A 25,813-nucleotide genomic window follows, 5' to 3' on the forward strand; every position below is an offset into this window, starting at 1 on the left:
CGAAATACAGGAACGAGCCTGGGTATGCAGACCCCAGAAAGGCGGGACGAACAGGCTAGGAGCGTGTTCAGACTGGCCTGGAAATACAGCCTCCAGGAAGGCGGACAGACAGGCAAGAAAACACAGATAACAGATCCAGGTATGCGGCCCCTAGAAGGCGGGACGAACAGGCTAGGGGCGTGTTCAGACTGGCCTGGAAATACAGCCTCCAGGAAGGCGGACAGACAACAGGCTAGGAGATAGTTCAGACAGGACCTGGCACTTCAGAGGAAAGAAACCCACTGAATGAACAAGTTGTTCAGGCACCAGCTTCCATGTGAAGCTGGTGTAAATATCCAGTGACAGACAGCAATAGGCTGAGGACGCATTACGGGTGTGCCCACAGCAGCTACAAGCAACAGGAAGTAACCGGGCCGCCGCCCTAAGCAGTCAGAACAGAGACAAACAGACAGCATGAATAGAAGCCAGGCTAGCAGACTGGACTGAAGATCAAGCTTGCGATCTTGCATGGTGAGAGATGGTGCACCATGCAAGCCCGCCACCAGGTATGTTACAGTACCCCCCCCCCCCCTTACGCCTTCTCTTCTTCAAGCCTGCAAGAGTGTTCCGCAGAGAATTGGGGGGCCAATCCTTCTCTTCAAGAGGATTACCACTTCTGTCCACTAGAGGAAACTAAACTGGTCTCATCATCTTGGTAACTAGGATGCTTCCTCCCATTAAGCCATCCTCCGCAACGGATGAAGTGGGTGAAGTACCAGGTACAGGGTGTAAGAAAGTCTCAGTCCATTTGTTATCAGGTAGCACCCTGGAGGGTTCAGGAGACAACTGGAGGTCCTCCGCCTGGTAGAAAGGGTGCAGAGACTCGGGGGTAATCACTGCTTCGGGGTACACTTGGTCAAGCTCACTGGACGAAGTGAGCGAGGTATCAGGTACAGGGTGAAGGAAAGTCTCTCTCCATTTATTATCAGGTAGCACCCCGGAGGATTCAGGAGGCAACTGGAGGTCCTCTGCCTGGTTGGAGGGGTGCAGAGACTTGGGGGTATCCACTGACTCGATGGACACAAGGCCAAATTTATTAGAGATTTAGGGTCCATGCTTTGGGACCATCCTCAAACTGGTTTCAGAGATGACATGTCTGTGAGGCGGGACGGTACCTGAAGCCAGATCATTGGTACAATCGTCGAGACTGTGTGGGGACATTGCCTCCGCTTCTCTTCCTTCGGAGACTTCAGCGCACAGCGAGTCAGCGACTAGCAGATCTGGTGAAGAAGAAGAAGACATTGCTGACTGTCCTGAAGATATGGGGACTGGACACCCCTTGTACCTTAGCAGTCCCCCAGGATACACCATGCAGGATCTCCAGACCTGAGCGGGCACTAGATCTCTCGGCTCTGGACGACTTGTGGGTAAACCAGTCAGCATCTGAAAGGAAAGCTTCTTCAAATGTAATGCTCCAATCTGGAGCTTAATTTGTACAGACATCTTTTGACTGTTTCTGAGTAGCGCTCGTCCTTCTGCTGACAATGCCCAAACCGGCTTCTGGAGTTTTCGGATGGGAATCAGACACTGACTCTTCATGGCTTTAAGCCCGAAACTTCCGATTAATCCGAGACTTTTACTTGCCACGGAGACAGTCATGGTCATCTGTGGAGAGGAAACACTAACGCCCAGGGCAGCCTCTCCTACAGGCCTCATGTCTTGGGATTCTCCAACCTTCATAGATTCCATGCGGGTAGCTGCTTCCACAGGCTGGGAAACAGGAGGTCTTTGGGAGGACAGAACCTGGCGTGATGGCTTGCCTCTACGCCTAGCACGTCTGGACTGCCTCTTGAGGTTGGGAAGAGAAGTATTCTGTGGAGCGTAGTCATCCTGTGAGAATTCTGGTTGGGCAGTAGTCTCTTCAGGCTGGAGAACTGGTGAGTTACCCACACACATTACCCATCGGGGCTGCTCCGGGATATTGGGAAGGGAAGCTTTAGCAGAGGTTTCAGGATTGGGGTCTCCAAAGACCATTAGAAAGGCCACCAGGAAGGCCTGCAGGTCAAGGACGATAGGATCCCATGCTTCCCATAGGGGGGTGATCCATTTCAAGGCATCACCCGCTAGGTAGGATAACATAAATGCCACTTTAGACCAATCGGTAGGAAAATAGAGAGGGTAGAACTTGAAATGCAGCATGCATTGCTCCACAAACGTACGACTTTGTTTATGATCCCCATAGTACCGTGGTGGATCCGCAGGAATGAGTGCTGCTAGATCCATTTGGGCTGGTGCATAAATCGCCTGGGTGATAGCTTGAGAAAAAAATTTTTTTCTTGGTACACATATTCGCCAGACAAGGATTCAAAATGTCTCTGAGAGCGAAAGGCCATGGGGCTCAACGGGAGCCATGGCCTGAGCAAACTGTTATGCACACGCCCGGACTGACTGGCGTGTGCGTGATTAGTGATCCCACTGTGCCATGAATCAGAGAGTGCCTGGAGGGGCGTAACTAAGTATCAACCCGATCCGACCCAGGTCGCACGCCGGCTACTATGCCGTGCACCAGGGAGGAACCGAGCAGAGGGACCAGGTGCCACTCCAGGTCAGACCCCGGACACGGCTGTTGACTCACACCGGGGAATACAGGAACAGGCAGGTTAGAGCACAGGCTGGGGTAGGGTCCAGTACAGACTGGGAGACGGGTTCAGAGCCGCGGATGCGTTAATCAAGCAGAGTAAAGCGAAACCGCAGGTGCGGTGGACAAGGCTGAGCAGAGCGAAACCGCAGGTGCGGATTGACAATGCTGAGCAGAGCGAAACCGCAGGTGCGGTGGACAAGGCTGAGCAGAGCAAAACTGCAGGTGCGATGGACAATGCTGAGCAGAGCGAAACCGCAGGTGCGGATTGACAATGCTGAGCAGAGCGAAACCGCAGGTGCGGTGGACAAAGCAGAGCAGAGCGAAACCGCAGGTGCGGTGGACAAAGCAGAGCAGAGCGAAACCGCAGGCGCGGTGGACAAAGCAGAGCAGAGCGAAACTGCAGATGCGGTGGACAAGGCTGAGCAGAGCGAAACCACAGAAGCGGTGGACAAGGCAGCAGAGCAGAGCGAAACCGCAGATGCGGTGGACAAAGCAGAGCAGAGCGAAACCGCAGGCGCGATGGACAAAGTAGAGCAGAGCGAAACTGCAGATGCGGTGGACAAGGTTGAGCAGAGCGAAACCGCAGATGCGGTGGACAAGGCAGAGCAGAGCGAAACCGCAGATGCGGTGGACAAGGCAGAGCAGAGCGAAACCGCAGATGCGGTGGACAAGGCTGAGCAGAGCGAAACCGCAGATGCGGTGGACAAGGCTGAGCAGAGCGAAACCGCAGATGCGGTGGACAAGGCTGAGCAGAGCGAAACCACAGATGCGGTGGACAAGGCAGAGCAGAGCAAAACCGCAGGCACGGTGGACAAAGCAGAGTGAAACCGCAGGCGCGGTGGACAAAGTAGAGCAGGCAGGAACCGCCGGAGCTGTAAGTAAGGCAGAGCAAAGATAAACCGTCAAAGCGATGAGCAAGGCAGAGCAGAGGGGACAGGGCTCTGTTCACACGGAACAGACTGGAAGGGAAAGGCAGAACCAGATACACACGAGGTACTTGCAAAGAAGTAGCGAGTGGACTCCAAACTCACAAACAGAAGTACAGCGACAACGAGTAGAAGATAGGTGCAGGTTCAGACTCTGAAGAAAAAGAGAGAATACGGACATAGAGACAAAACAGGTAACAGGTTAAGAGACAGTTCAGACAGGAACTGTTACTGCAATGAAATACAAGAACGAGCCTAGGTATAGCCAAGTGCTGGTTCAGACACTGCAGAAAAAGGGAAGATACGGACATAAAGACAAAACAGGTAAGAGGCTAGGAGACAGTTCAGACAGGTACTGTTACTGCTGTGAAATACAGGAACGAGCCTGGGTATGCGGACCCCAGAAAGGCGGGACGAACAAGCTAGGAGCGTGTTCAGACTGGCCTAGAAATACAGCCTCCAGGAAGGCGGACAGACAGGCAAGAAAACACAGATAACAGATCTAGGTATGCGGCCCCTAGAAGGTGGGACGAACAGGCCTCCAGGAAGGCGGACAGACAACAGGCTAGGAGATAGTTCAGACAGGACCTGGCACTTCAGAGTAAAGAAACCCACTGAAGGAACAAGTTGCTCAGGCACCAGCTTCCATGTGAAGCTGGTTTAAATATCCAGTGACAGACTGCAATAGGCTGAGGATGCATTAGGGGTGTGCCCACAGCAGCTACAAGAAACTGTTAGAACCTTGCTCTTAAGTTTTTTTTCCTTTGCTGGTCACATGACCTTGTTGGCCTAATTAATCCTGCTCCGCCCTTCTGGCTTTGCTGGACTTCATTGTATAACTACTTTCTAGCTAGCCTGTGCTCTGTATCTAACTCTGTTAGTTTGCTTGGTCTACGGACCTCTATGTTCTATATATTTTGTTTGTTCGTCTGTCTGCTACTATTTCTGTTAGGAGGTGTCCCATTTTCCTCCCAGTCCTTAGTACTTGTAGGGATTCCTTCCCCACATCTATAGGTCTCCGTACAGACTAGCTTAGGACTTTAGCAGGTCTGATCGCAGGATCAGGTTCCCTGTTACATCGTAGGGATTCAGCTGAGTTCTATCGTAGGGACAGATCTCCTCTCTTTCCTTAGCTCTGGTAGCAGAACATAACAGAAACAGGAAGTAACCGGGCCGCCGCCCTAAGCAGCCAGAACAGAGACAAACAGACAGCATGAATAGAAGCCAGGCTAGCAGACTGGACTGAAGATCAAGTTTGCGATCTTGCATGGTGAGAGATGGTGCACCATGCAAGCCCGCCACCAGGTATGTTACAGTACCCCCCGCCCCCCTTACGCCTTCTCTTCTTCAAGCCTGCAAGAGTGTTCCGCAGAGAATTGGGGGGCCAATCCTTCTCTTCAAGAGGATTACCACTTCTGTCCACTAGAGGAAACGAAACTGGTCTCATCATCTTGGTAACTAGGATGCTTCCTCCCATCAAGCCATCCTCCGCAACGGATGAAGTGGGTGAAGTACCAGGTACAGGGTGTAAGAAAGTCTCAGTCCATTTGTTATCAGGTAGCACCCTGGAGGGTTCAGGAGACAACTGGAGGTCCTCCTCCTGGTAGAAGCACTTGTTGGCCCTTTTGCCTTCACTCTGCGGTCCAGCTCACCCCAAACCATCTCGATTGGGTTCAGGTCTGGTGTCTGTGGAGGCCAGGTCATCTCGCATAGCACCCCATCACTCTCCTTCTTGGTCAAATAGCCCTTACACAGCCTGGAGGTGTGTTTGGGGTCATTGTCCTGTTGAAAAATAAATGATGGTCCAACTAAATGCAAACCGGATGGAATAGCATGCCGCTGCAAGATGCTGTGGTAGCCATGCTGGTTCAATATGCCTTCAATTTTGAATAAATCCCCAACAGTGTCACCAGCAAAGCCCCCCCACACCATCACACCTCCTCCTCCATGCTTCACGGTGGGAACCAGGCATGTAGAGTCCATCCGTTCACCTTTTCTGCGTCGCACAAAGACACGGTGGTTGGAACCAAAGATCTCAAATTTGGACTCATCAGACCAAAGCACAGATTTCCACTGGTCTAACTAATGTCCATTCCTTGTGTTCTTTAGCCCAAACAAGTCTCTTCTGCTTGTTGCCTGTCCTTAGCAGTGGTTTCCTAGCAGCTATTTTACCATGAAGGCCTGCTGCACAAAGTCTCCTCTTAACAGTTGTTGTAGAGATGTGTCTGCTGCTAGAACTCTGTGTGGCATTGACCTGGTCTCTAATCTGAGCTGCTGTTAACCTGTGATTTCTGAGGCTGGTGACTCGGATAAACTTATCCTCAGAAGCAGAGGTGACTCTTGGTCTTCCTTTCCTGGGGCGGTCCTCATGTGACCCGGTTTCTTTGTAGCGCTTGATGGTTTTTGCAACTGCACTTGGGGACACTTTCAAAGTTTTCCCAATTTTTCGCACTGACTGACCTTCATTTCTTAAAGTAATGATGGCCACTCATTTTTCTTTACTTAGCTGCTTTTTTCTTGCCATAATACAAATTCTAACAGTCTATTCAGTAGGACTATCGGCTGTGTATCCACCAGACTTCTGCACAACACAAATGATGGTCCCAACCCCATTTATAAGGCAAGAAATCCCACTTATTAAACCTGACAGGGCACACCTGTGAAGTGAAGACCATTTCCGGTGACTACCTCTTGAAGCTCATCAAGAGAATGCCAAGAGTGCAAAGCAGTCATCAAAGCAAAAGGTGGCTACTGTGAAGAACCTAGAATATAAGACATATTTTCAGTTGTTTCACACTTTTTTGTTAAGTATATAATTCCACATGTGGTAATTCATAGTTTTGATGCCTTCAGTGTGAATGTACAATTTTCAAAGTCATGAAAATACAGAAAAATCTTTAAATGAGAAGGTGTGTCCAAACATTTGGTCTGTACTGTACATAGGGGCAGTATTATAGTAGTTATATTCTTGTACATAGGGGCAGTATTGTAGTAGTTATATTCTTGTACATAGGAGCAGTATTATAGTAGTTATATTCTTGTACATAGGGAGCAGTATTATAGTAGTTATATTCTTGTACATAGGGAGCAGTATTATAGTAGTTATATTCTTGTACATAGGTGCAGTATTATAGTAGTTATATTCTTGTACATAGGGAGCAGTATTATAGTAGTTATATTCTTGTACATAGGGAGCAGTATTATAGTAGTTATATTCTTGTACATAGGTGCAGTATTATAGTAGTTATATTCTTGTACATAGGGAGCAGTATTATAGTAGTTATATTCTTGTACATAGGGAGCAGTATTATAGTAGTTATATTCTTGTACATAGGTGCAGTATTATAGTAGTTATATTCTTGTACATAGGGAGCAGTATTATAGTAGTTATATTCTTGTACATAGGTGCAGTATTATAGTAGTTATATTCTTGTACATAGGGGCAGTATTATAGTAGTTATATTCTTGTACATAGGTGCAGTATTATAGTAGTTATATTCTTGTACATAGGGAGCAGTATTATAGTAGTTATATTCTTGTACATAGGTGCAGTATTATAGTAGTTATATTCTTGTACATAGGGGCAGTATTATAGTAGTTATATTCTTGTACATAGGGGCAGTATTATAGTAGTTATATTCTTGTACATAGGAGCAGTATTATAGTAGTTATATTCTTGTACATAGGGGCAGTATTATAGTAGTTATATTCTTGTACATAGGGGCAGTATTATAGTAGTTATATTCTTGTACATAGGGGGCAGTATTATAGTAGTTATAATGTTGTACATAGGGGGCAGTATTATAGTAGTTATAATCTTGTACATAGGGGGCAGTATTATGGTAGTTATATTCTTGTACATAGGGGGCAGTATTATAGTAGTTATATTCTTGTACATAGGAGCAGTATTATAGTAGTTATATTCTTGTACATAGGGGGCAGTATTATAGTAATATTCTTGTACATAGGAGCAGTATTATAGTTGTTATATTCTTGTACATAGGGGGCAGTATTATAGTAGTTATATTCTTGTACATAGGGGGCAGTATTATAGTAGTTATATTCTTCTATATAGGGGGCAGTATTATAGTAGTTATATTCTTGTACATAGGGATCAGTATTATAGTAGTTATATTCTTGTACATAGGGGGCAGTATTATAGTAGTTATATTCTTGTACATAGGAGCAGTATTATAGCAGTTATATTCTTGTACATAGGGGCAGTATTATAGTAGTTATATTCTTGTATATAGGAGCAGTATTATAGTAGTTATATTCTTGTACATAGGGGGCAGTATTATAGTAGTTATATTCTTGTACATAGGGGGCAGTATTATAGTAGTTATATTCTTATACATAGGGGACAGTATTATAGTAGTTATATTCTTGTACATAGGGGCAGTATTATAGTAGTTATATTCTTGTACATAGGGGGCAGTATTATAGTAGTTATATTCTTGTACATAGGAGCAGTATTATAGTAGTTATATTCTTGTACATAGGGACAGTATTATACTAGTTATATTCTTGTACATAGGAGCAGTATTATAGTAGTTATATTCTTGTATATAGGGGGCAGTATTATAGGAGTTATATTCTTGTACATAGGGGCAGTATTATAGTAGTTATCTTCTTGTACATAGGGGCAGTATTATACTAGTTATATTCTTGTACATAGGAGCAGTATTATAGTAGTTATATTCTTGTACATAGGGGGCAGTATTATAGTAGTTATATTCTTGTACATAGGAGCAGTATTATAGTAGTTATATTCTTGTACATAGGAGCAGTATTATAGTAGTTATATTCTTGTATATAGGAGCAGTATTATAGTAGTTATATTCTTGTATATAGGAGCAGTATTATAGTAGTTATATTCTTGTACATAGGGGCAGTATTATAGTAGTTATATTCTTGTACATAGGAGCAGTATTATAGTAGTTATATTCTTGTACATAGGGGGCAGTATTATAGTAGTTATATTCTTGTACATAGGAGCAGTATTATAGTAGTTTTATTCTTGTATATAGGAGCAGTATTATAGTAGTTATATTCTTGTACATAGGAGCAGTATTATAGTAGTTATATTCTTGTATATAGGAGCAGTATTATAGTAGTTATATTCTTGTATATAGGAGCAGTATTATAGTAGTTATATTCTTGTACATAGGGGTCAGTATTATAGTAGTTATATTCTTGTACATAGGGAGCAGTATTATAGTAGTTTTATTCTTGTATATAGGAGCAGTATTATAGTAGTTATATTCTTGTACATAGGAGCAGTATTATAGTAGTTATATTCTTGTATATAGGAGCAGTATTATAGTAGTTATATTCTTGTATATAGGAGCAGTATTATAGTAGTTATATTCTTGTACATAGGGGTCAGTATTATAGTAGTTATATTCTTGTACATAGGGAGCAGTATTATAGTAGTTATATTCTTGTACATAGGAGCAGTATTATAGTAGTTATATTCTTGTACATAGGGGGCAGTATTATAGTAGTTATATTCTTGTACATAGGGGCAGTATTATAGTAGTTATATTCTTGTACATAGGGGGCAGTATTATAGTAGTTATATTCTTGTACATAGGGGCAGTATTATAGTAGTTATATTCTTGTACATGGGGAGCAGTATTATAGTAGTTATATTCTTGTACATAGGGAGCAGTATTATAGTAGTTATATTCTTGTACATAGGGGCAGTTTTATAGTAGTTATATTCTTGTACATAGGAGCAGTATTATAGTAGTTATATTCTTGTACATAGAGTCAGTATTATAGTAGTTATATTCTTGTACATAGTGGGCAGTATTATAGTAGTTATATTCTTGTACATAGGGGGCAGTATTATAGTAGTTATATTCTTGTACATAGGAGCAGTATTATAGTAGTTATATTCTTGTACATAGGAGCAGTATTATAGTAGTTATATTCTTGTACATAGAGTCAGTATTATAGTAGTTATATTCTTGTACATAGTGGGCAGTATTATAGTAGTTATATTCTTGTACATAGGGGGCAGTATTATAGTAGTTATATTCTTGTACATAGGGGGCAGTATTATAGCAGTTATATTCTTGTATATAGGGGCAGTATTATAGTAGTAATATTATTGTATATAGGAGCAGTATTATAGTAGTTATATTCTTGTACATAGGGGGCAGTATTATAGTAGTTATATTCTTGTACATAGGGGCAGTATTATAGTAGTTATATTCTTGTACATAGGAGCCGTATTATAGTAGTTATATTCTTGTACATAGGGGGCAGTATTATAGTAGTTATATTCTTGTACATAGGGGGCAGTATTATAGTAGTTATATTCTTGTACATGGGGAGCAGTATTATAGTAGTTATATTCTTGTACATAGGGGGCAGTATTATAGTAGTTATATTCTTGTACATAGGAGCAGTATTATAGTAGTTATATTCTTGTACATAGCGGCAGTATTATAGTAGTTATATTCTTGTATATAGGGGCAGTATTATAGTAGTAATATTATTGTATATAGGAGCAGTATTATAGTAGTTATATTCTTGTATATAGGCGGCAGTATTATAGTAGTTATATTCTTGTACATAGGGGGCAGTATTATAGTAGTTATATTCTTGTACATAGGGGCAGTATTATAGTAGTAATATTATTGTATATAGGAGCAGTATTATAGTAGTTATATTCATGTACATAGGGGGCAGTATTATAGTAGTTATATTCTTGTACATAGGAGCAGTATTATAGTAGTTATATTCTTGTACATAGTGGGCAGTATTATAGTAGTTATATTCTTGTACATAGGGGGCAGTATTATAGTAGTTATATTCTTGTACATAGGGGGCAGTATTATAGCAGTTATATTCTTGTATATAGGGACAGTATTATAGTAGTAATATTATTGTATATAGGAGCAGTATTATAGTAGTTATATTCTTGTACATAGGGGCCGTATTATAGTAGTTATATTCTTGTACATAGGAGCCGTATTATGGTAGTTATATTCTTGTACATAGGGGGCAGTATTATAGTAGTTATATTCTTGTACATAGGGGCAGTATTATAGTAGTTATATTCTTGTACATAGGAGCCGTATTATAGTAGTTATATTCTTGTACATAGGAGCCGTATTATAGTAGTTATATTCTTGTATATAGGGGCAGTATTATAGTAGTAATATTATTGTATATAGGAGCAGTATTATAGTAGTTATATTCTTGTACATAGGGGCAGTATTATAGTAGTTTTATTCTTCTATATAGGGGGCAGTATTATAGTAGTTATATTCTTGTACATAGGAGCAGTATTATAGTAGTTATATTCATGTACATAGGGGCAGTATTATAGTAGTTATATTCTTGTATATAGGGAGCAGTATTATAGTAGTTATATTCTTGTACATAGAAGCAATATTATAGTAGTTATATTCTTGTACATAGGGGGCAATATTATAGTAGTTATATTCATGTACATAGGGGGCAGTATTATAGTAGTTATATTCTTGTGTATAGGGGGCAGTATTATAGTAGTAAATAATATGTGCAAACATGAAGTTTTCTTCTTGATACGACATTTAGGAAACTTCGTTTGTTGCGATGAATAAGTATCAGGATTGAAACATATAATGATTTTTTCTGCTTACAGCAGTGGTTACAGTTACTTCTTCTGATGTTATTGTTCATATTGATGATAATTATCTTTTTTTTTGATCGGATCTCTTAGGTTTGCGTCAGTCAGGATGAGCCATCGGGTGGGCAGTGTGACCGTCCTCTTCGTCTTCGCCATGATGGTTACATTTCAGGTAGGTCTTGTGCTTTTAGGAACAGAACATGAAGGACTTTGTATAAATGGTTTCCTTCTCATTGACCTTCCTTATCTGTAGACGAATGTATAAAGTAAGACCCCGCTCTTTCTATGAGTTATACAACTAATGTATCACCCTTCACTGGAAGCACAAACGAGGGATATGGGCATCTGTTTTTCACCGTTTCATTAGTAGAACAGTGAAGACGTACTGGGACATTGAGAAGAGACCAACCTCCGAAATAATTAAGTATCGAGTAAAGACTGGAATAAAGTCGATGGCTCCTTACCCCGACTCTTTTACCAGCCCACAACTCCTTTACTCCATGGCACAAGTCAACTCACATTACGATTTCAGAAAGCTGAAACAAGACTGGATAGAGATGATAGTAGACACGGAGGACTATAAACACCCTCAGTCTACTTTGTCCCCTCCCCAGTCCTTCCAGTAAGTTCCAGATATAAGTCAGAAAACAATGCAGATATACCATATTGCAACATTCAGTCTTATGAACGACTTATTGTTTATCTCAACTTTATAAAGTTCCTTTAGAAACATCAGGAACCATAATTTCCCGTTGTTGTAGTCACACTGGTCTTTGTATCTGCAGTTCTCGAGATCCCTCAGCTTCTTCTTTTCCTCTTCTTCTTGGAATCAAAATACTTGGGTATTTCATCTTTGTCCTAATCTGACGGCCATATAATATACAGTGGGTACGGAAAGTATTCAGACCCCTTTACATTTTTCACTCTTTGTTTCATTGCAGCCATTTGGTAAATTCTATAAAGTTCATTTTTTTCTCCTTACAGTACACTCTGCACCCCATCTGGACTGAAAAAAAAACAAATGTAGAAATTTTTGCAAATTTATTAAAAAAAAAGAAAAACTGAAATCTCACATGGTCATAAGTATTCAGACCCTTTGCTCAGTATTGAGTAGAAGCCCCTTTTGAGCTAGTACAGCCATGAGCCTTCTTGGGAATGATGCAACAAGTTCTTCACCCCTGGATTTGGGGGTCCTCTGCCATTCTTCCTTGCAGATCCTCTCCAGTGCCGTCAGGTTGGATGGTGAACGTTGGTGGACGGCCATTTTCAGGTTTCTCCAGAGATGCTCAATTGGGTTTAGGTCAGGGCTCTGGCTGGGCCAGTCAAGAATGGTCACAGAGTTGTTCTGAAGTCCCTCCTCTGTTATTTTAGCTGTGTGCTTAGGATCATTGTCTTGTTGGAAGGTGAACCTTCGGCCAAGTCTGAGGTCCAGAGCACTCTGGAAGAGGTTTTCATCCAGAATATCTCTGTACTTGGCCACATTCATGTTTCCTTCAATTGCAACCAGTCATCCTGTCCCTGCAGCTGAAAAACACCCCAATAGCATGATGCTGCCACCACCATGTTTCACTGTTGGGATTGTATTGGGCAGGAGATGAGCAGTGCCTGGTTTTCTCCACACATACCGCTTAGAATTATAACCAAAAAGTTCTATCCTCGTCTCATCAGACCAGAGAATCTTATTTCTCATAGTCTGGGAGTCCTTCATGTGTTTTTGAGCAAACTCTATGCGGGCTTTCATATATCTTGCACTGAGGAGAGGCTTCCATAGGACCACTCTGCCATAAAGGCCCAACTCGTGGAGGGCTGCAGTGATAGTTGAATTTTGGAACTTTCTCCCATCTCCCTACTGCATCTCTGGAGCTCAGCCACAGTGATCTTGGGGTTCTTCTTTACCTTTCTCACCAAATCTCTTCTCCCACGATTGCTCAGTTTGGCTGGACGGCCAGGTCTAGGAAGACTTCTGGTGGTCCCAAACTTCTTCTATTTAAGGATTATGGACGCAACTGTGCTCTTAGGAACCTTGAGTAATGCAGAAATTCTTCTGTAACCTTGGCCAGATCTGTGCCTTACCACAATTCTGTCTCTGAGCTCCTTGGGCAGTTCCTTTGAGCTCATGATTGTCATTTGGTCTGACATGCACTGTGAGCTGTGAGGTCTTATATAGACAGGTGTGTGCCTTTCCAAATCAAGTCCTATCAGTTTAATTAACCACAGCTGGACTCCAATGAAGGAGTAGAACCATCTCAAGGAGGATCACAAGGAAATGGACAGCATGTGACTTAAATATCAGTGTCTGAGCAAAGGGTCTGAATACTTATGACCATGTGATATTTCAGTTTTTCTTTTTTCATAAATTTGCAAAAATTTCTACATTTCTGTTTTTTTTTCAGTGAAGATGGGGTGCAGAGTGGACTTTAATGTGAAAAAAAAAAGAACTTTTTAGAATTTACCAAATGGCTGCAATGAAACAAAGAGTGAAAAATTGAAAGTGGTCTGAATACTTTCCGTACCCACTGTATATCCGTGCGGTCTCTGCCCAAACAGAGTACAGTCCTTTCCCACCAGTCTCGGTATCACTTTCAGCCTGAGCTCAAGCAGCTCCAAACAGAAGTGTTCAACTCCGGCCACAGTTCTCACTGAATAGGCTGCAGCTTCCACACGGTTCTCTGCAGCTCCAACACACAGACTGCTCAACTTTCCTAGCTGACCCGTACAGTCTCCATTCAGAGAGAGACCCTGGGATGTCTCTCTCCCAGCTACAGCTCACATTTTTGGCTGGTCCCTCACCAGCAGCACACTCGACTCTGCTCAACATCCAGCATCCAATGTAGTGCTAGGATTTAACCTTATTCTACATGGTTTTGCTACATAGCTCCCCTCTGCCTGAAGCCAGCCTTGCGCACTGCTCTGCAGACACACGGCCTCACGCACTGCTCTGCAGACACACGGCCTCACGCACTGCTCTGCAGACACATGGCCTCACACACTGCTCTGCAGACACACGGCCTCACGCACTGCTCTGCAGACTCACGGCCTCATACACTGCTCTACAGACACATGGCCTCACGCACTGCTCTGCAGACACACGGCCTCACGCACCGCTCTGCAGACACATGGCCTCACGCACCGCTCAGCAGACACACGGCCTCACGCACCGCTCTGCAGACACACGTCCTCATGCTCCGCTCTGCAGACACACGGTCTCACGCACCGCTCTGCAGACACACGGCCTCACGCACTGCTCTGCAGACTCACGGCCTCACACACTGCTCTACAGACACATGGCCTCACGCACCGCTCTGCAGACACACGGCCTCACGCTCCGCTCTGCAGACACACGGCCTCACGCACCGCTCTGCAGACAGACTCAACAGACTCATTGGGATTTACCTGCGTGATGGGACGCAGCGTTTTGGAGGCAGGAAGAATACTCTGCTGTATCCTGATCATAGACTAAGTCCCAGAATAAAGGAAAGTCGTGATCAATAACAATAGCAAGTCCTGACCTCTCCCACTTGGTGGACAGGGAACCACCGTCTGCGCATGTCCACCTGGGCCATGGGATAGTTCTTGGTGTCGCAATGGATACACCTTACCCCCACCCTCTTCCCTGGGGTTAGTACATGCGGCAGTGTGGTCCCTACCAGGGTCACCAGACTCCCTGAGTCCTGAAGTCCCATCACTTGGACCCCGTTAACTCTCACCTGGTATTCCTGAGGCCCCTTGCCAGGATGAGGAACAGCACTGCAAATGGGGAAGACGAAGTAGCAGCAGCGCCGGCCTACGCTGCAGTCCATCGGTTCTGGGACTTGGTCAGTTCCGCCATCTCTCTGTACCGTGGTGCTATGTGAACCTCCCCCTTGCATTGTGGATCCTGGTTCTCCTTAGCCGCACCAGCAACGCCGTGACACCACAGCAATGTCACCTTCCAGGAGTCTGCTCCTCCATGCTTCAGACTGTGCTCACAATGCTGCCGCTGCCTTTACCCAGGATATTCAGTTTTTACACTGCATCGCTCGTGCTCGCTGGGACTTCACACCCGCATCTCATCCACCAATTGTAGGGATTCACGCTCTCAGATAGGCAGTGGGTAGTGTTCACACAGGCAATGTGGTTTGGTCTAAACAGGTGTAGTTTTATTGCTTTCATAAAACTCCAAGGAATTAAAAATAAAACCAGCCTCTTCCCAACACAAAAGTATCACAGCAAATAAGCAGTTTATTCAGCAGCACATATGTCAGGGTGGGCTCCGCCCAACAGAGTACTGTCTCCCACCAGTCTCATTATCCCCTTCATCCTGAGCTCAAGCAGCTTCCAGCGCTAAGCAGAAGTGTTCAACTCCAGGCACAGTTCACATTGAACAGGCTGCAGCTTCCACAAGGTTCTCTGCAGCTCCAACACACAGACTGCCCTGCTTTCCTAGCTGACCCGTGCAGTCTCCATCCAAAGAGAGACCCGACTTCTCTGTCTCCCAGCTATAGCTCACATTATTACTGGTCACTCACCAGCAGCACACTCGACTCTGCTTAACATCCATCAAACTGACACTCCTAGTGAACATGGGCCCTGATTCTTAGTTAAATTTAGGTTCATCTAATTAAGATGCAGTGCTAGGGTTTAACCCTGTACTACCTGACTTTTCTATGTTGTGTTCTTAGGTTTCCAATTCAACTATAGAACTTTTTTGGGTTTTCTCCTCAGTCTTCTTCAGCTGCTTGATGTGGTTGTGATCGTAGGTTGCTTCTGGTCTGCACAGATTCATAGAGCCTCAGTCATTTTCTTTACTGGTGTTCATGTTTTTTTCCAGAAAGATGTTGTGGTTGAAACCTTGGACCTGCTAGAGCAAGCATTCGATGACCAATATTTGGGATGCAAAAGGGAAATGGAAAGAAAACTGGTAAAAAACAATGTACTTGAATCTGAGATCAGCAAAAGTAAGAAATTGAAAAGAGCCTGGGAAGAAGCCAATCAAATATGGATGCTCAAGAAGAACGAATTAAGGGACAAACTTCCTCTTAGTTTTAAAGATGATCACGGAATCGCTCTCCTGACCTACACAGGTTTCATCAGAGAAGACTTCAACAACGCGGTGAAATTGGCAGGACAGTCCTATACCAGTTATATGGATGACTTTGGCTTCAAGTGGCTCCACTTTTATGTCACCTCGGCTCTTCAGCTCCTGTCTGAGAGTGAGCTGTTCAAGCAGAACACAATCTACAGTGGAATCGATGAGAATATCGAGGTGCCACCAAATGGAAGCATCAATGTCAAGTTTGGCCACTTCTTATATACATCGTTAGATGAGAATGAAGCAACAGTCATGGGCAATGAGTCATTGTTAATCATCAGAGAATATCCTGGGGTCAGTGTAGAAGACTTTTCTCAATTCTCCTTTGAACGAGAGGTCCTGGTCCCGGGGTATGAGGTGTTCACTCTCTCGCTAGCAACTGTTGGATCGAACTTCAATTTCGAGCTTGAAACGACAAGAAGATTCTGCAGCAATTTTAACTGTGCCTACATTAATGGTGGGTACTGCCTTCAGCACTGCTGCTTTGTCACTACATCATGGTTGTTATCTGGTAATGCACAACAGCTCCCTTTAACTTCAGTAGGTGTTCAGCTGCAGTACCCGAGACCGGTCACTACACATAAGCTGTGTTACTTTTAGTGGCTGCCAGACTAGGAAACGGCTTCTCCGCTTTAGTGCTGCGTGTGGGACCACTAATATTCTCAGGCTTGGACTGGCCCACCGTAGAACAGGAGAATCCTCCGGTAGGCCGCTGTGAAGGAGTGCTAATGAGCAATGCTATTATACTTAATTCACAATTTGCAGAAAAAAGGTAGAATCTAATCATTCATTAAACAAGCTATCCAAACCAATATTACATAGAAGCAAAAGTAAATTTGTGGACCAGGTCAGGTTATTTTTGCATGTAGCTGCACAGTCGGTCCCAAGAATCAATGTTACTGGTGGGCCGGTGCCAACCCAGCCTAACACTGCCTATATTTAATATTAATCATCAATATCTAAGCTTTGGATAAAACCTTTAATATTCCATAATTCTTATGGTGAAGGCCAAGAAGAACTGAAGTGAACATCTAGGGTTCTTGGCGGTTGTAACACTGGTAATCCGCTCACGAAATGTGCTGGGCGCAATGTTGGATATTTCTCTTGTTTTGGGACCAATAATATGGATCAGCCATATCTATAATTTATAAGATGAATTCTGCTACAATATATGGACCATGCCCCGATTCATTAAGAATTATATATTACACACCAGTCCACTGTCCTAAAAGTGGGAGCATCTGTCCAGAGCTGGCGTCAAATACCAAAACTTTCAACATTCTTGGAAAATTTGAGTTGCACCAAAATTTGGTGATATTTCAAGCAGTTTTATGCCAAAATCATGTCAAACAGTGCCTGATGAAAAGACCCCTTAGCCTTCAAAGTAAAATCTAGGTATGTACAACCCCTGGCAAAAAATTCTTGAATCACCGGGCTCGGAGGATGTGCATTCAGTTGTTTAATGTTGTTGAAAAAAAGCAGATCACAGACATGGCACAAAACTAAAGTAATTTCAAATGGCAACTTTATGGCTTTAAGAAACACTAAAATAAATCAAGATTAAAAATGTGGTACTCAGTAAGGGTAATTTTTTTCAGACCAAGCAGAGGGAAAAAATTATGGAATCACTCAATTCTGAGGAAAAAATTCTGGAATCACCCTGTAAATTTTCATTTCCAAAACTAACACCCGCATCAAATTAGATCTGCTTACACTCTCGCCCGGACTAACTGGCATGAGCGTGGTTAGTGATCCCACGGGACCATGAACCGAGGAGTGCCTGGAGGGGCGTGACTAAGTATCAACTCGGTCCGACCAAGGTCGCAAGGCGGCTCAGTCGACTCCGTGAACCAGGGAGGAACTGAGCAGAGGGACCAGGTGCTACTCCAGGTCAGACCCCTGTCACAGCTGTTGACCCACACTGGGGAATGCAGGAACGGGCAGGCACAGCCGGTATGCAGACAGGTAAGTACTGGCAGGCACGGCTGGTATGCAGACAGGTGGGTGCTGGCAGGCACGGCTGGTATGCAGACAGGCGGTTGCTGGCAGGCACAGCTGGTATGCTGACTGGCAGATACTGGCTGGTACGAACGCAGGCTGGATAGGGACCAGTACAGACTGGGATACAGGAACAGAGCTGCAGGAGCGGTGGACTAGCAGAGCGCAGGCGCGGAGGACAAGCGGAGCAGAGCAGAGCGAAACCGCAGGTGCGGTGGACAAGCAGAGCAGAGCGAAACCGCAGATGCGGTGAACAAGCAGAGCGAAACCGCAGATGCGTTGAACAAGCAGAGCAAAACCGCAGGTGCGGTAGACAAGCAGAGCAGAGCGAAACCGCAGGTGCGGTGGACAAGCAGAGCAGAGCGAAACCGCAGGTGCGGTGGACAAGCAGAGCAGAGCGAAACCGCAGGTGCGATGAACAAGCAGAGCAGAGCGAAACCACAGATGCGGTGAACAAGCAGAGCAGAGCGAAACCGCAGGTGCGGTGAACGAGCAGAGCGAAACCGCAGGTGCGGTAAACAAGCAGAGCAGAGCGAAACCACAGGTTCGGTGAACAAGCAGAGCAGAGCGAAACCACAGGTGCGTTAGACAAGCAGAGCAGAGCGAAACCGCAGGTGCGGTGGACAAGCAGAGCAGAGCAAAACAGCAGGTGCGGTGGACAAGCAGGGCAGAGCGAAACCGTAGGTGCAGTGGACAAGCAGAGCAGAACAGAGCAGAAGGTGCAGGCAGACAGGACAGGGCTCTGTTCACATGGAACAGGCTGGAAAATAAAGGAAGATGGTTACAACGCAGGAGGTAGATACGGAGGCAGGGAAACGGGACAAGCAGAACCAGATACACACAAGGTACTTACTATGAAGTAGTGAGTGGACACAAAACTCACAAACAGAAGTACAGAGATAACGAGTTGGAGTTAGGTGCAGGTTCAGACACTGCAGGAAAGGGGAAGGTACGGACATAGAGACAAATAGGTAATGGACTAGGGCACAGTTCAGACAGGAACTGAACCTGGAGCAAGATACAGGAACGAGCCTGGGAACTCAGCCCCCAGGGTGGCGGAAACAGACTAGAAGTCACAGATACAGGTAACGGGCCTGGGTATACAGCCCCCAGGGTGTCGGAACAGACGAGAAGTCATAGATACAGGTAACAGGCCTGGGTATACAGCCCCCAGGGTGGCGGAACAAACTAGAAGTCATAGGTACAGGTAACAGGCCTGGGTATACAGCCCCCAGGGTGGCAGAACAGACTAGAAGTCACAGATACAGGTAATGGGCCTGGGTATACAGCCCCCAGGGTGGCTTAAACAGACAAGAGACAGGACCTGGCAACTCAGTTGCACAGAACACACTGAAACAAAGTGTTGCTCAGGCCCCTTCTACTGGGTGGAGGGGGTTTAAGTATCCAGTGACTCACAACAATAGGCTGGGGACGCATTAGGAGTGCCACACTGTAACTATAAGAATCAGGCAGTAACCGCGCGGCCGCCCTAAGCAATCAGACAAGAGACACAGCAGGTACTGGAGCAAAGTGTGAAGCCTGGACTGATAGGTAAGATGGCGGTCTTGCATGGTGGGAGGTGGTAAGCCATGTCAGCACACCGCCAGGGATGTTACACAAACAACATGGGAAGGTTGTTAAAGGCAAACATACTGGTAGACCAAGGAAGACATCAAAGCGTCAAGACCGGAAACTTAAAGCAACATGTCTCCAAAACAGGAAATGCACAACAAAACAAATGAGGAATGAATGGGAGGAGACTGGAGTCAATGTCTGTGACCGAACTGTAAGAAACTGCCTAAAGGAAATGGGATTTACATACAGAAAAGCTAAACATAAGCCATCATTAACACCTAAACAGAAAAAAACAAGGTTACAATGGGCTGAGGAAAAGCAATCGTGGACTGTGGATGACTGGATGAAAGTCATATTCAGTGATGAATCGCGAATCTGCATTGGGCAAGGTGATGATGCTGGAACTTTTGTTTGGTGCCGTTCCAATGAGATTTATAAAGATGACTGCATGAAGAGAACAAGCAAATTTCCACAGTCATTGATGATATGGGGCTGCATGTCAGGTAAAGGCACTGGGGAGATGGCTGTCATTACATCTTCAATAAATGCCCGAGTTTACATTGATACTTTGGACAGTTTTCTTATCCCATCAATTGAAAGGATGTTTGGGGATGATGACATCATTTCTCAAGATGATAATGCATCCTGCCATAGAGCAAAAACTGTGAAAACATTCCTTGAAAGAAGACACATAAGGTCAATGTCATGGCCTGCGAATAGTCTGCATCTCAATCCAATTGAAATTCTTTGGTGGAAGTTGAAGAAAATGGTCCATGACAAGGCTCCAACCTGCAAAGCTGATCTGGCAACAGCAATCAGAGACAGTTGGAGCCAGATTGATGAAGAGTACTGTTTGTCACTCATTAAGTCCATGCCTCAGAGACTGCAAGCTGTTATTAAAGCCAGAGGTGGTGCAACAAAATACGAGTGATGTATTGGAGTGTTCTTTTGTGTGTTTGTTTTTCATGATTCCTTAATTTTTTCCTCAGAATTGAGTGATTCCATAATTTTTTCCCTCTGCTTGGTCTGAAAAAAAAATACCCTTACTGAGTACCACATTTTTAATCTTGATTTCTTTTAGTGTTTCTTAAAGCCATAAAGTTGCCATTTGAAATGACTTTAGTTTTGTGCCATGTCTGTGATCTGCTTTTTTTTCAACAACATTAAACAACTGAATGAACATCCTCCGAGCCCGGTGATTCCATAATTTTTGCCAGGGTTTCTAGTAACGCCAAATAACCAAACTCTGTTGCTAGAAGCCAAGAGCGAGGAAGTTTAGGGAGTAAGGAGAACATTCATTCAAAATTCTGACTAATCACTCTACTATTTTGGCATCTTGGGGTTTCGTTCGGGATTCCAGAACCTCAGGTGATGACAATGAAGTGTGACATCATCATCACAGGATGTTCCGCAGGGGATGGATCGGCCATCGCGGGAGGGAATGTGGGAATTTCTAGCCTAACGCTGAGTCCGGGGCTGTGAGGAGCTCGCACACAATCCGGCAATGGGGAACTAATTGTGCAATGCAATAATGCTGGATGGTAAAAGATCAGAACAACAACTGTAACTAAGGAAATTAATGAAGTGCAAATATCGGAGCCTCCGATTGTCCGCAGCGTTCAGCTCTCAGTGGATTCTGTCCATCTCTGAATGTTTTCTGTTTCTTTTCTCTAGGAGAGAACTCCAAAATATCTGTCCAATCTGTCCACAAATGTATGAGCGCTGCAGGTAAGAGGCAACACAACTAAATGCACGACAGATGAAGACAATTATATAACAGTTTTCTTTATGTAATAGCTCTAGTCCTTTCCCATCTTGTTTTGACCTTTTCTATATGTCAGGACACCTGCAACTAATCATTTGCATATACATTTATTTCTGCAGCTTCCGCCGACAGGATGCACGGCCTCGTCTACATTGGTCTTCTCATCTTTATCCTTCTGGTTGTGGTTACTCCTTTGTAATTCATCATTCATTACAAGATGCTACCGTCATACACATGAACAAGCACCAACAGTGTATCATACTTATACGCAATAATTAGAAATAAGAGTCTACAGGCTGCAATGAAATCTGAAACGGAGAACACAAGACTCCAAAAGCAGGAATATACAGGAATATAACTATAATACTGCCCCCTATGTACAAGAATATAACTACTATTATACTGCTCCTATGTACAAGAATATAACTACTATAATACTGCCCCCTATGTACAAGAATATAACTACTATAATACTGCTCCTATATACAAGAATATAACTACTATAATACTGCCCCTATGTACAAGAATATAACTACTATAATACTGCCCCCTATATACAAGAATATAACTACTATAATACTGCCCCTATGTACAAGAATATAACTACTATAATACTGCTCCTATGTAGAAGAATATAACTACTATAATACTGTCCCCTATGTACAAGAATATAACTACTATAATACTGCTCCTATGTACAAGAATATAACTACTATAATACTGCCCCTATGTACAAGAATATAACTACTATAATACTGCTCCTATGTACAAGAATATAACTACTATAATACTGCTCCTATGTACAAGAATATAACTACTATAATACTGCCCCCTATATACAAGAATATAACTACTATAATACTGCTGCTATGTACAAGAATATAACTACTATAATACTGCTCCTATATACAAGAATATAACTACTATAATACTGCCCCTATGTACAAGAATATAACTACTATAATACTGCCCCTATGTACAAGAATATAACTACTATAATACTGCCCCTATGTACAAGAATATAACTACTATAATACTGCCCCCTATATAGAAGAATATAACTACTATAATACAGCCCCTATGTACAAGAATATAACTACTATAATACTGCCCCCTATGTACAAGAATATAACTACTATAATACTGCCCCCTATATACAAGAATATAACTACTATAATACTGCCCCTTATGTACAAGAATATAACTACTATAATACAGCCCCTATGTACAAGAATATAACTACTATAATACTGCCCCCTATATACAAGAATATAACTACTATAATACTGCCCCCTATGTACAAGAATATAACTACTATAATATTGCCCCCTATGTACAAGAATATAACTACTATAATACTGCCCCCTATGTACAAGAATATAACTGCTATAATACTGCTCCTATGTACAAGAATATAACTACTATAATACTGCCCCCTATATACAAGAATATAACTACTATAATACTGCCCCCTATGTACAAGAATATAACTACTATAATACTGCCCCTTGTGTACAAGAATACAACTACTATAATACTGCCCCCTATATACAAGAATATAACTACTATAATACTGCCCCCTATGTACAAGAATATAACTACTATAATATTGCCCCCTATGTACAAGAATATGACTACTATAACACTGCTCCTATGTACAAGAATATAACTGCTATAATACTGCCCCCTATGTACAAGAATATAACTACTATAATACTGCCCCCTATGTACAAGAATATAACTACTATAATACTGCCCCTATATACAAGAATATAACTACTATAATACTGCCCCCTATGTACAAGAATATAACTACTATAATACTGCCCCTATATACAAGAATATAACTACTATAATACTGCCCCTATGTGCAGGAATATAACTACTATAATACTGTCCCTATGTACAAGAATATAACTACTATAATACTGTCCCTATGTACAAGAATATAACTACTATAATACTGCTCCTTCCGTATCACATACAACCCCTATATGCTCAGTCACTCTAGGTATAGGGTGTATGATGGAGGCCTGAGTGGATTTTTTTCCTGGTTTCTGTTTTATTTTTAGTACTGGGTTCAGTTTTGTTGGAATGATGGAGAATCAATTTAGATGTATATTTATATTATGTGAGCAAGTTTAACGTGATGCTCCAACTTAATATTCTGGCCTCCTAGAGCTTAGGTGTCTGTGATCATGGATCTTACTGATACCGAAAACAGAAAGCTCCGAACTCCCGCCACAGATTTAGATGATTTTGTTCCATGTTGGAGGAGCTTATATGTTTGTTGTTTTTTTTTTATTTTGTTTTGAGCTTCTCATAAAAATGTTTTATAAAAAGATCCAAAAAATAAAATATATTTTGGTAATGACTTATGCTTTATACTTCAGCTGCTTTCTAGTTGTTGTATACATTGTCCTTATTAAAAAAGGTTCTTTTTTACGAACGATTCTGATTTCTTTGAGGTGTCTGAGGCTTATTATTCATTGTGTCTAATGTCCAAATGTTGAAAGACAGTAGGTGAAGGTGGTAGTGTACACTGAGGGCGACTCTTCCGGACTCTTCCCTGGCACATCTCACACTTTTTCTTAGTTTCGCCCTCTCCACACAGTTATCATTTGCATTATTTTTCCTATGTATTTGCATTTAAATATATCTGTTTGAGATATTTTTATTGCTTGCAACTTTATATCAATAGAATTTCTTATAAATTGTTAATATTTTCAGAAATCCATAAAGAGAGTAAAAAAAAAAAAACAGCTGGATCAAAAAAGTGATATCTTATGACTAATCCCTATTATTATGGGTATTACTAAGACACTCAGAAAAAGAGAAGAAAAAGTAGGGGTTGGGTACACACCCATTGCGGTTCCACTTCCTGCATAATGATACTGGAATTCAATGATAAACACATTAATATCATTGAAACTGTGATCAAGGGGATGCAGAAAAGTAAGGAAGAAACAATATCACAAATGTATCAATATCAAACTCTTTCTATCCTGAGGTTCTTTCATATTATGTGATGTATTTGAAAGATATGTCAATCAATGATATAATATCATAGGTCCTGATATGAGAGCTAAAAAGCTGTCCTATAGAGAAATAAAACATGTTCTCATCTCATCATATATTTTTCCCAATATGCTAAAATATCATGAAAAACATTTACTTTATGGTGCACAAGTTCACAGATCTAGACTAACAGCTACTGAGCAAAGGGTGTAACCACTGCACTGCATAGGGTTAATAATAATAATCTTTTTATTTATATAGCGCTTTACAAATTCAGACAATTTACAGACATTATGGGCACTATATAATAAAAATGATAATAATAATATAGCGCCAAGATATTCCTCAGCACTTTACAAATCAGAAGTTAGCTGAGAATTAGTCAGTGAGTTCCCCCTGAAGGAGAGTATGTAGCTCTTTTATCTCTCTTTTTCTGAGCCTCTCACCTGATTTATGACCACAGACCACATCAAAGCTGAATAAGTCGGGAAATAAAAAGCCTGTAAAAAACAAACGGAGCCAGATATTTAATAAAACCAAATTACAAAAATTATTTTTAAGCCCAAATGTATTCATTATGGAAACAAAATATAATCAACATCTTTCCACATCTCCAGAGACATTTACATTTTATTATTATTACTATTGTCACCATCAGCTTCCACAGCTCATCAGCTTCCACAGCTCATCAGCTTCCACAGCTCTGTATATAATTTAACATAGTGCTTACACTATGAGGCGGAAAGTGAGCTCTTCTTCACAGAAATCACCAGGGGACCGTCTTGTGACAGTAATAGCACCCATCCCTGCACCGGACCGGCACTAGTGGTCAGTGACGGAGCCCCGGATGCTCCTGGTGCTGCGCACCATGCTCCCATCTCTGCACAGTATGGGGGGCCTCCAGCCTCAGATGGAAGAACAGTTGGTCCTCTATAATCTGAGAGCTGTCAGGGTGACTATATCTTTAATGATCCAGGCTAATTCTTGCTCCCTGGGTCCCAGTTTCCTCCTGTTCTCTGGAGGTCATGGTGGATCTGCTCCTCCACCGTCTGATCTCCTGGGTTCAGTGGAGTCTCCTCTGCTCTGAGGTCACGTATGAAAGATCCTGGAGAAAACTCTGCCTGAGCCGACACTTCAGGGAACTGGAACAAAGTGACAAAATAAATCTATAGATCTGTAATATTTTTATACCATCCAGCATATAGATACAATA

General features: G+C 42.7%; 2 protein-coding genes across 9 annotated transcripts in view; one reads left to right on the forward strand and one right to left on the reverse strand.

Moving 5' to 3' along the window:
- LOC141189265 (ecto-ADP-ribosyltransferase 5-like) overlaps positions 1-22,409 on the forward strand; it is an 85,932-nt gene extending 63,523 nt beyond the window's left edge. For 2 of the 4 annotated variants that reach the window (XM_073661131.1, XM_073661132.1), the window contains exons 2-5: positions 11,267-11,345; positions 15,984-16,701; positions 21,492-21,545; positions 21,702-22,409. In XM_073661131.1, the coding sequence (XP_073517232.1) occupies positions 11,283-11,345; positions 15,984-16,701; positions 21,492-21,545; positions 21,702-21,781 (915 nt within the window). In that variant the 5' untranslated portion in view covers positions 11,267-11,282 and the 3' untranslated portion in view covers positions 21,782-22,409. Of the gene's footprint in view, positions 1-406; positions 546-4,672; positions 4,852-11,266; positions 11,346-15,983; positions 16,702-21,491; positions 21,546-21,701 lie in introns of those variants that run through there. The other 2 variants (XM_073661130.1, XM_073661129.1) reach the window with 2 other exon arrangements.
- A 2,741-nt stretch (positions 22,410-25,150) lies between these two features.
- LOC141189311 (ecto-ADP-ribosyltransferase 5-like) overlaps positions 25,151-25,813 on the reverse strand; it is a 68,944-nt gene continuing 68,281 nt past the window's right edge. For all 5 annotated transcript variants that reach the window (XM_073661135.1, XM_073661137.1, XM_073661133.1 and 2 more), the window contains one exon: positions 25,151-25,742. The gene's annotated coding sequence lies outside the window, so the exon portion shown is untranslated. The remainder of the gene's footprint in view (positions 25,743-25,813) is intronic.

Source organism: Phyllobates terribilis, unplaced genomic scaffold (assembly GCF_046119375.1).
Source record: "Phyllobates terribilis strain yellow unplaced genomic scaffold, ASM4611937v1 Scaffold_2__4_contigs__length_985480577, whole genome shotgun sequence".
In the NCBI taxonomy this organism is placed as follows: domain Eukaryota; kingdom Metazoa; phylum Chordata; class Amphibia; order Anura; family Dendrobatidae; genus Phyllobates; species Phyllobates terribilis.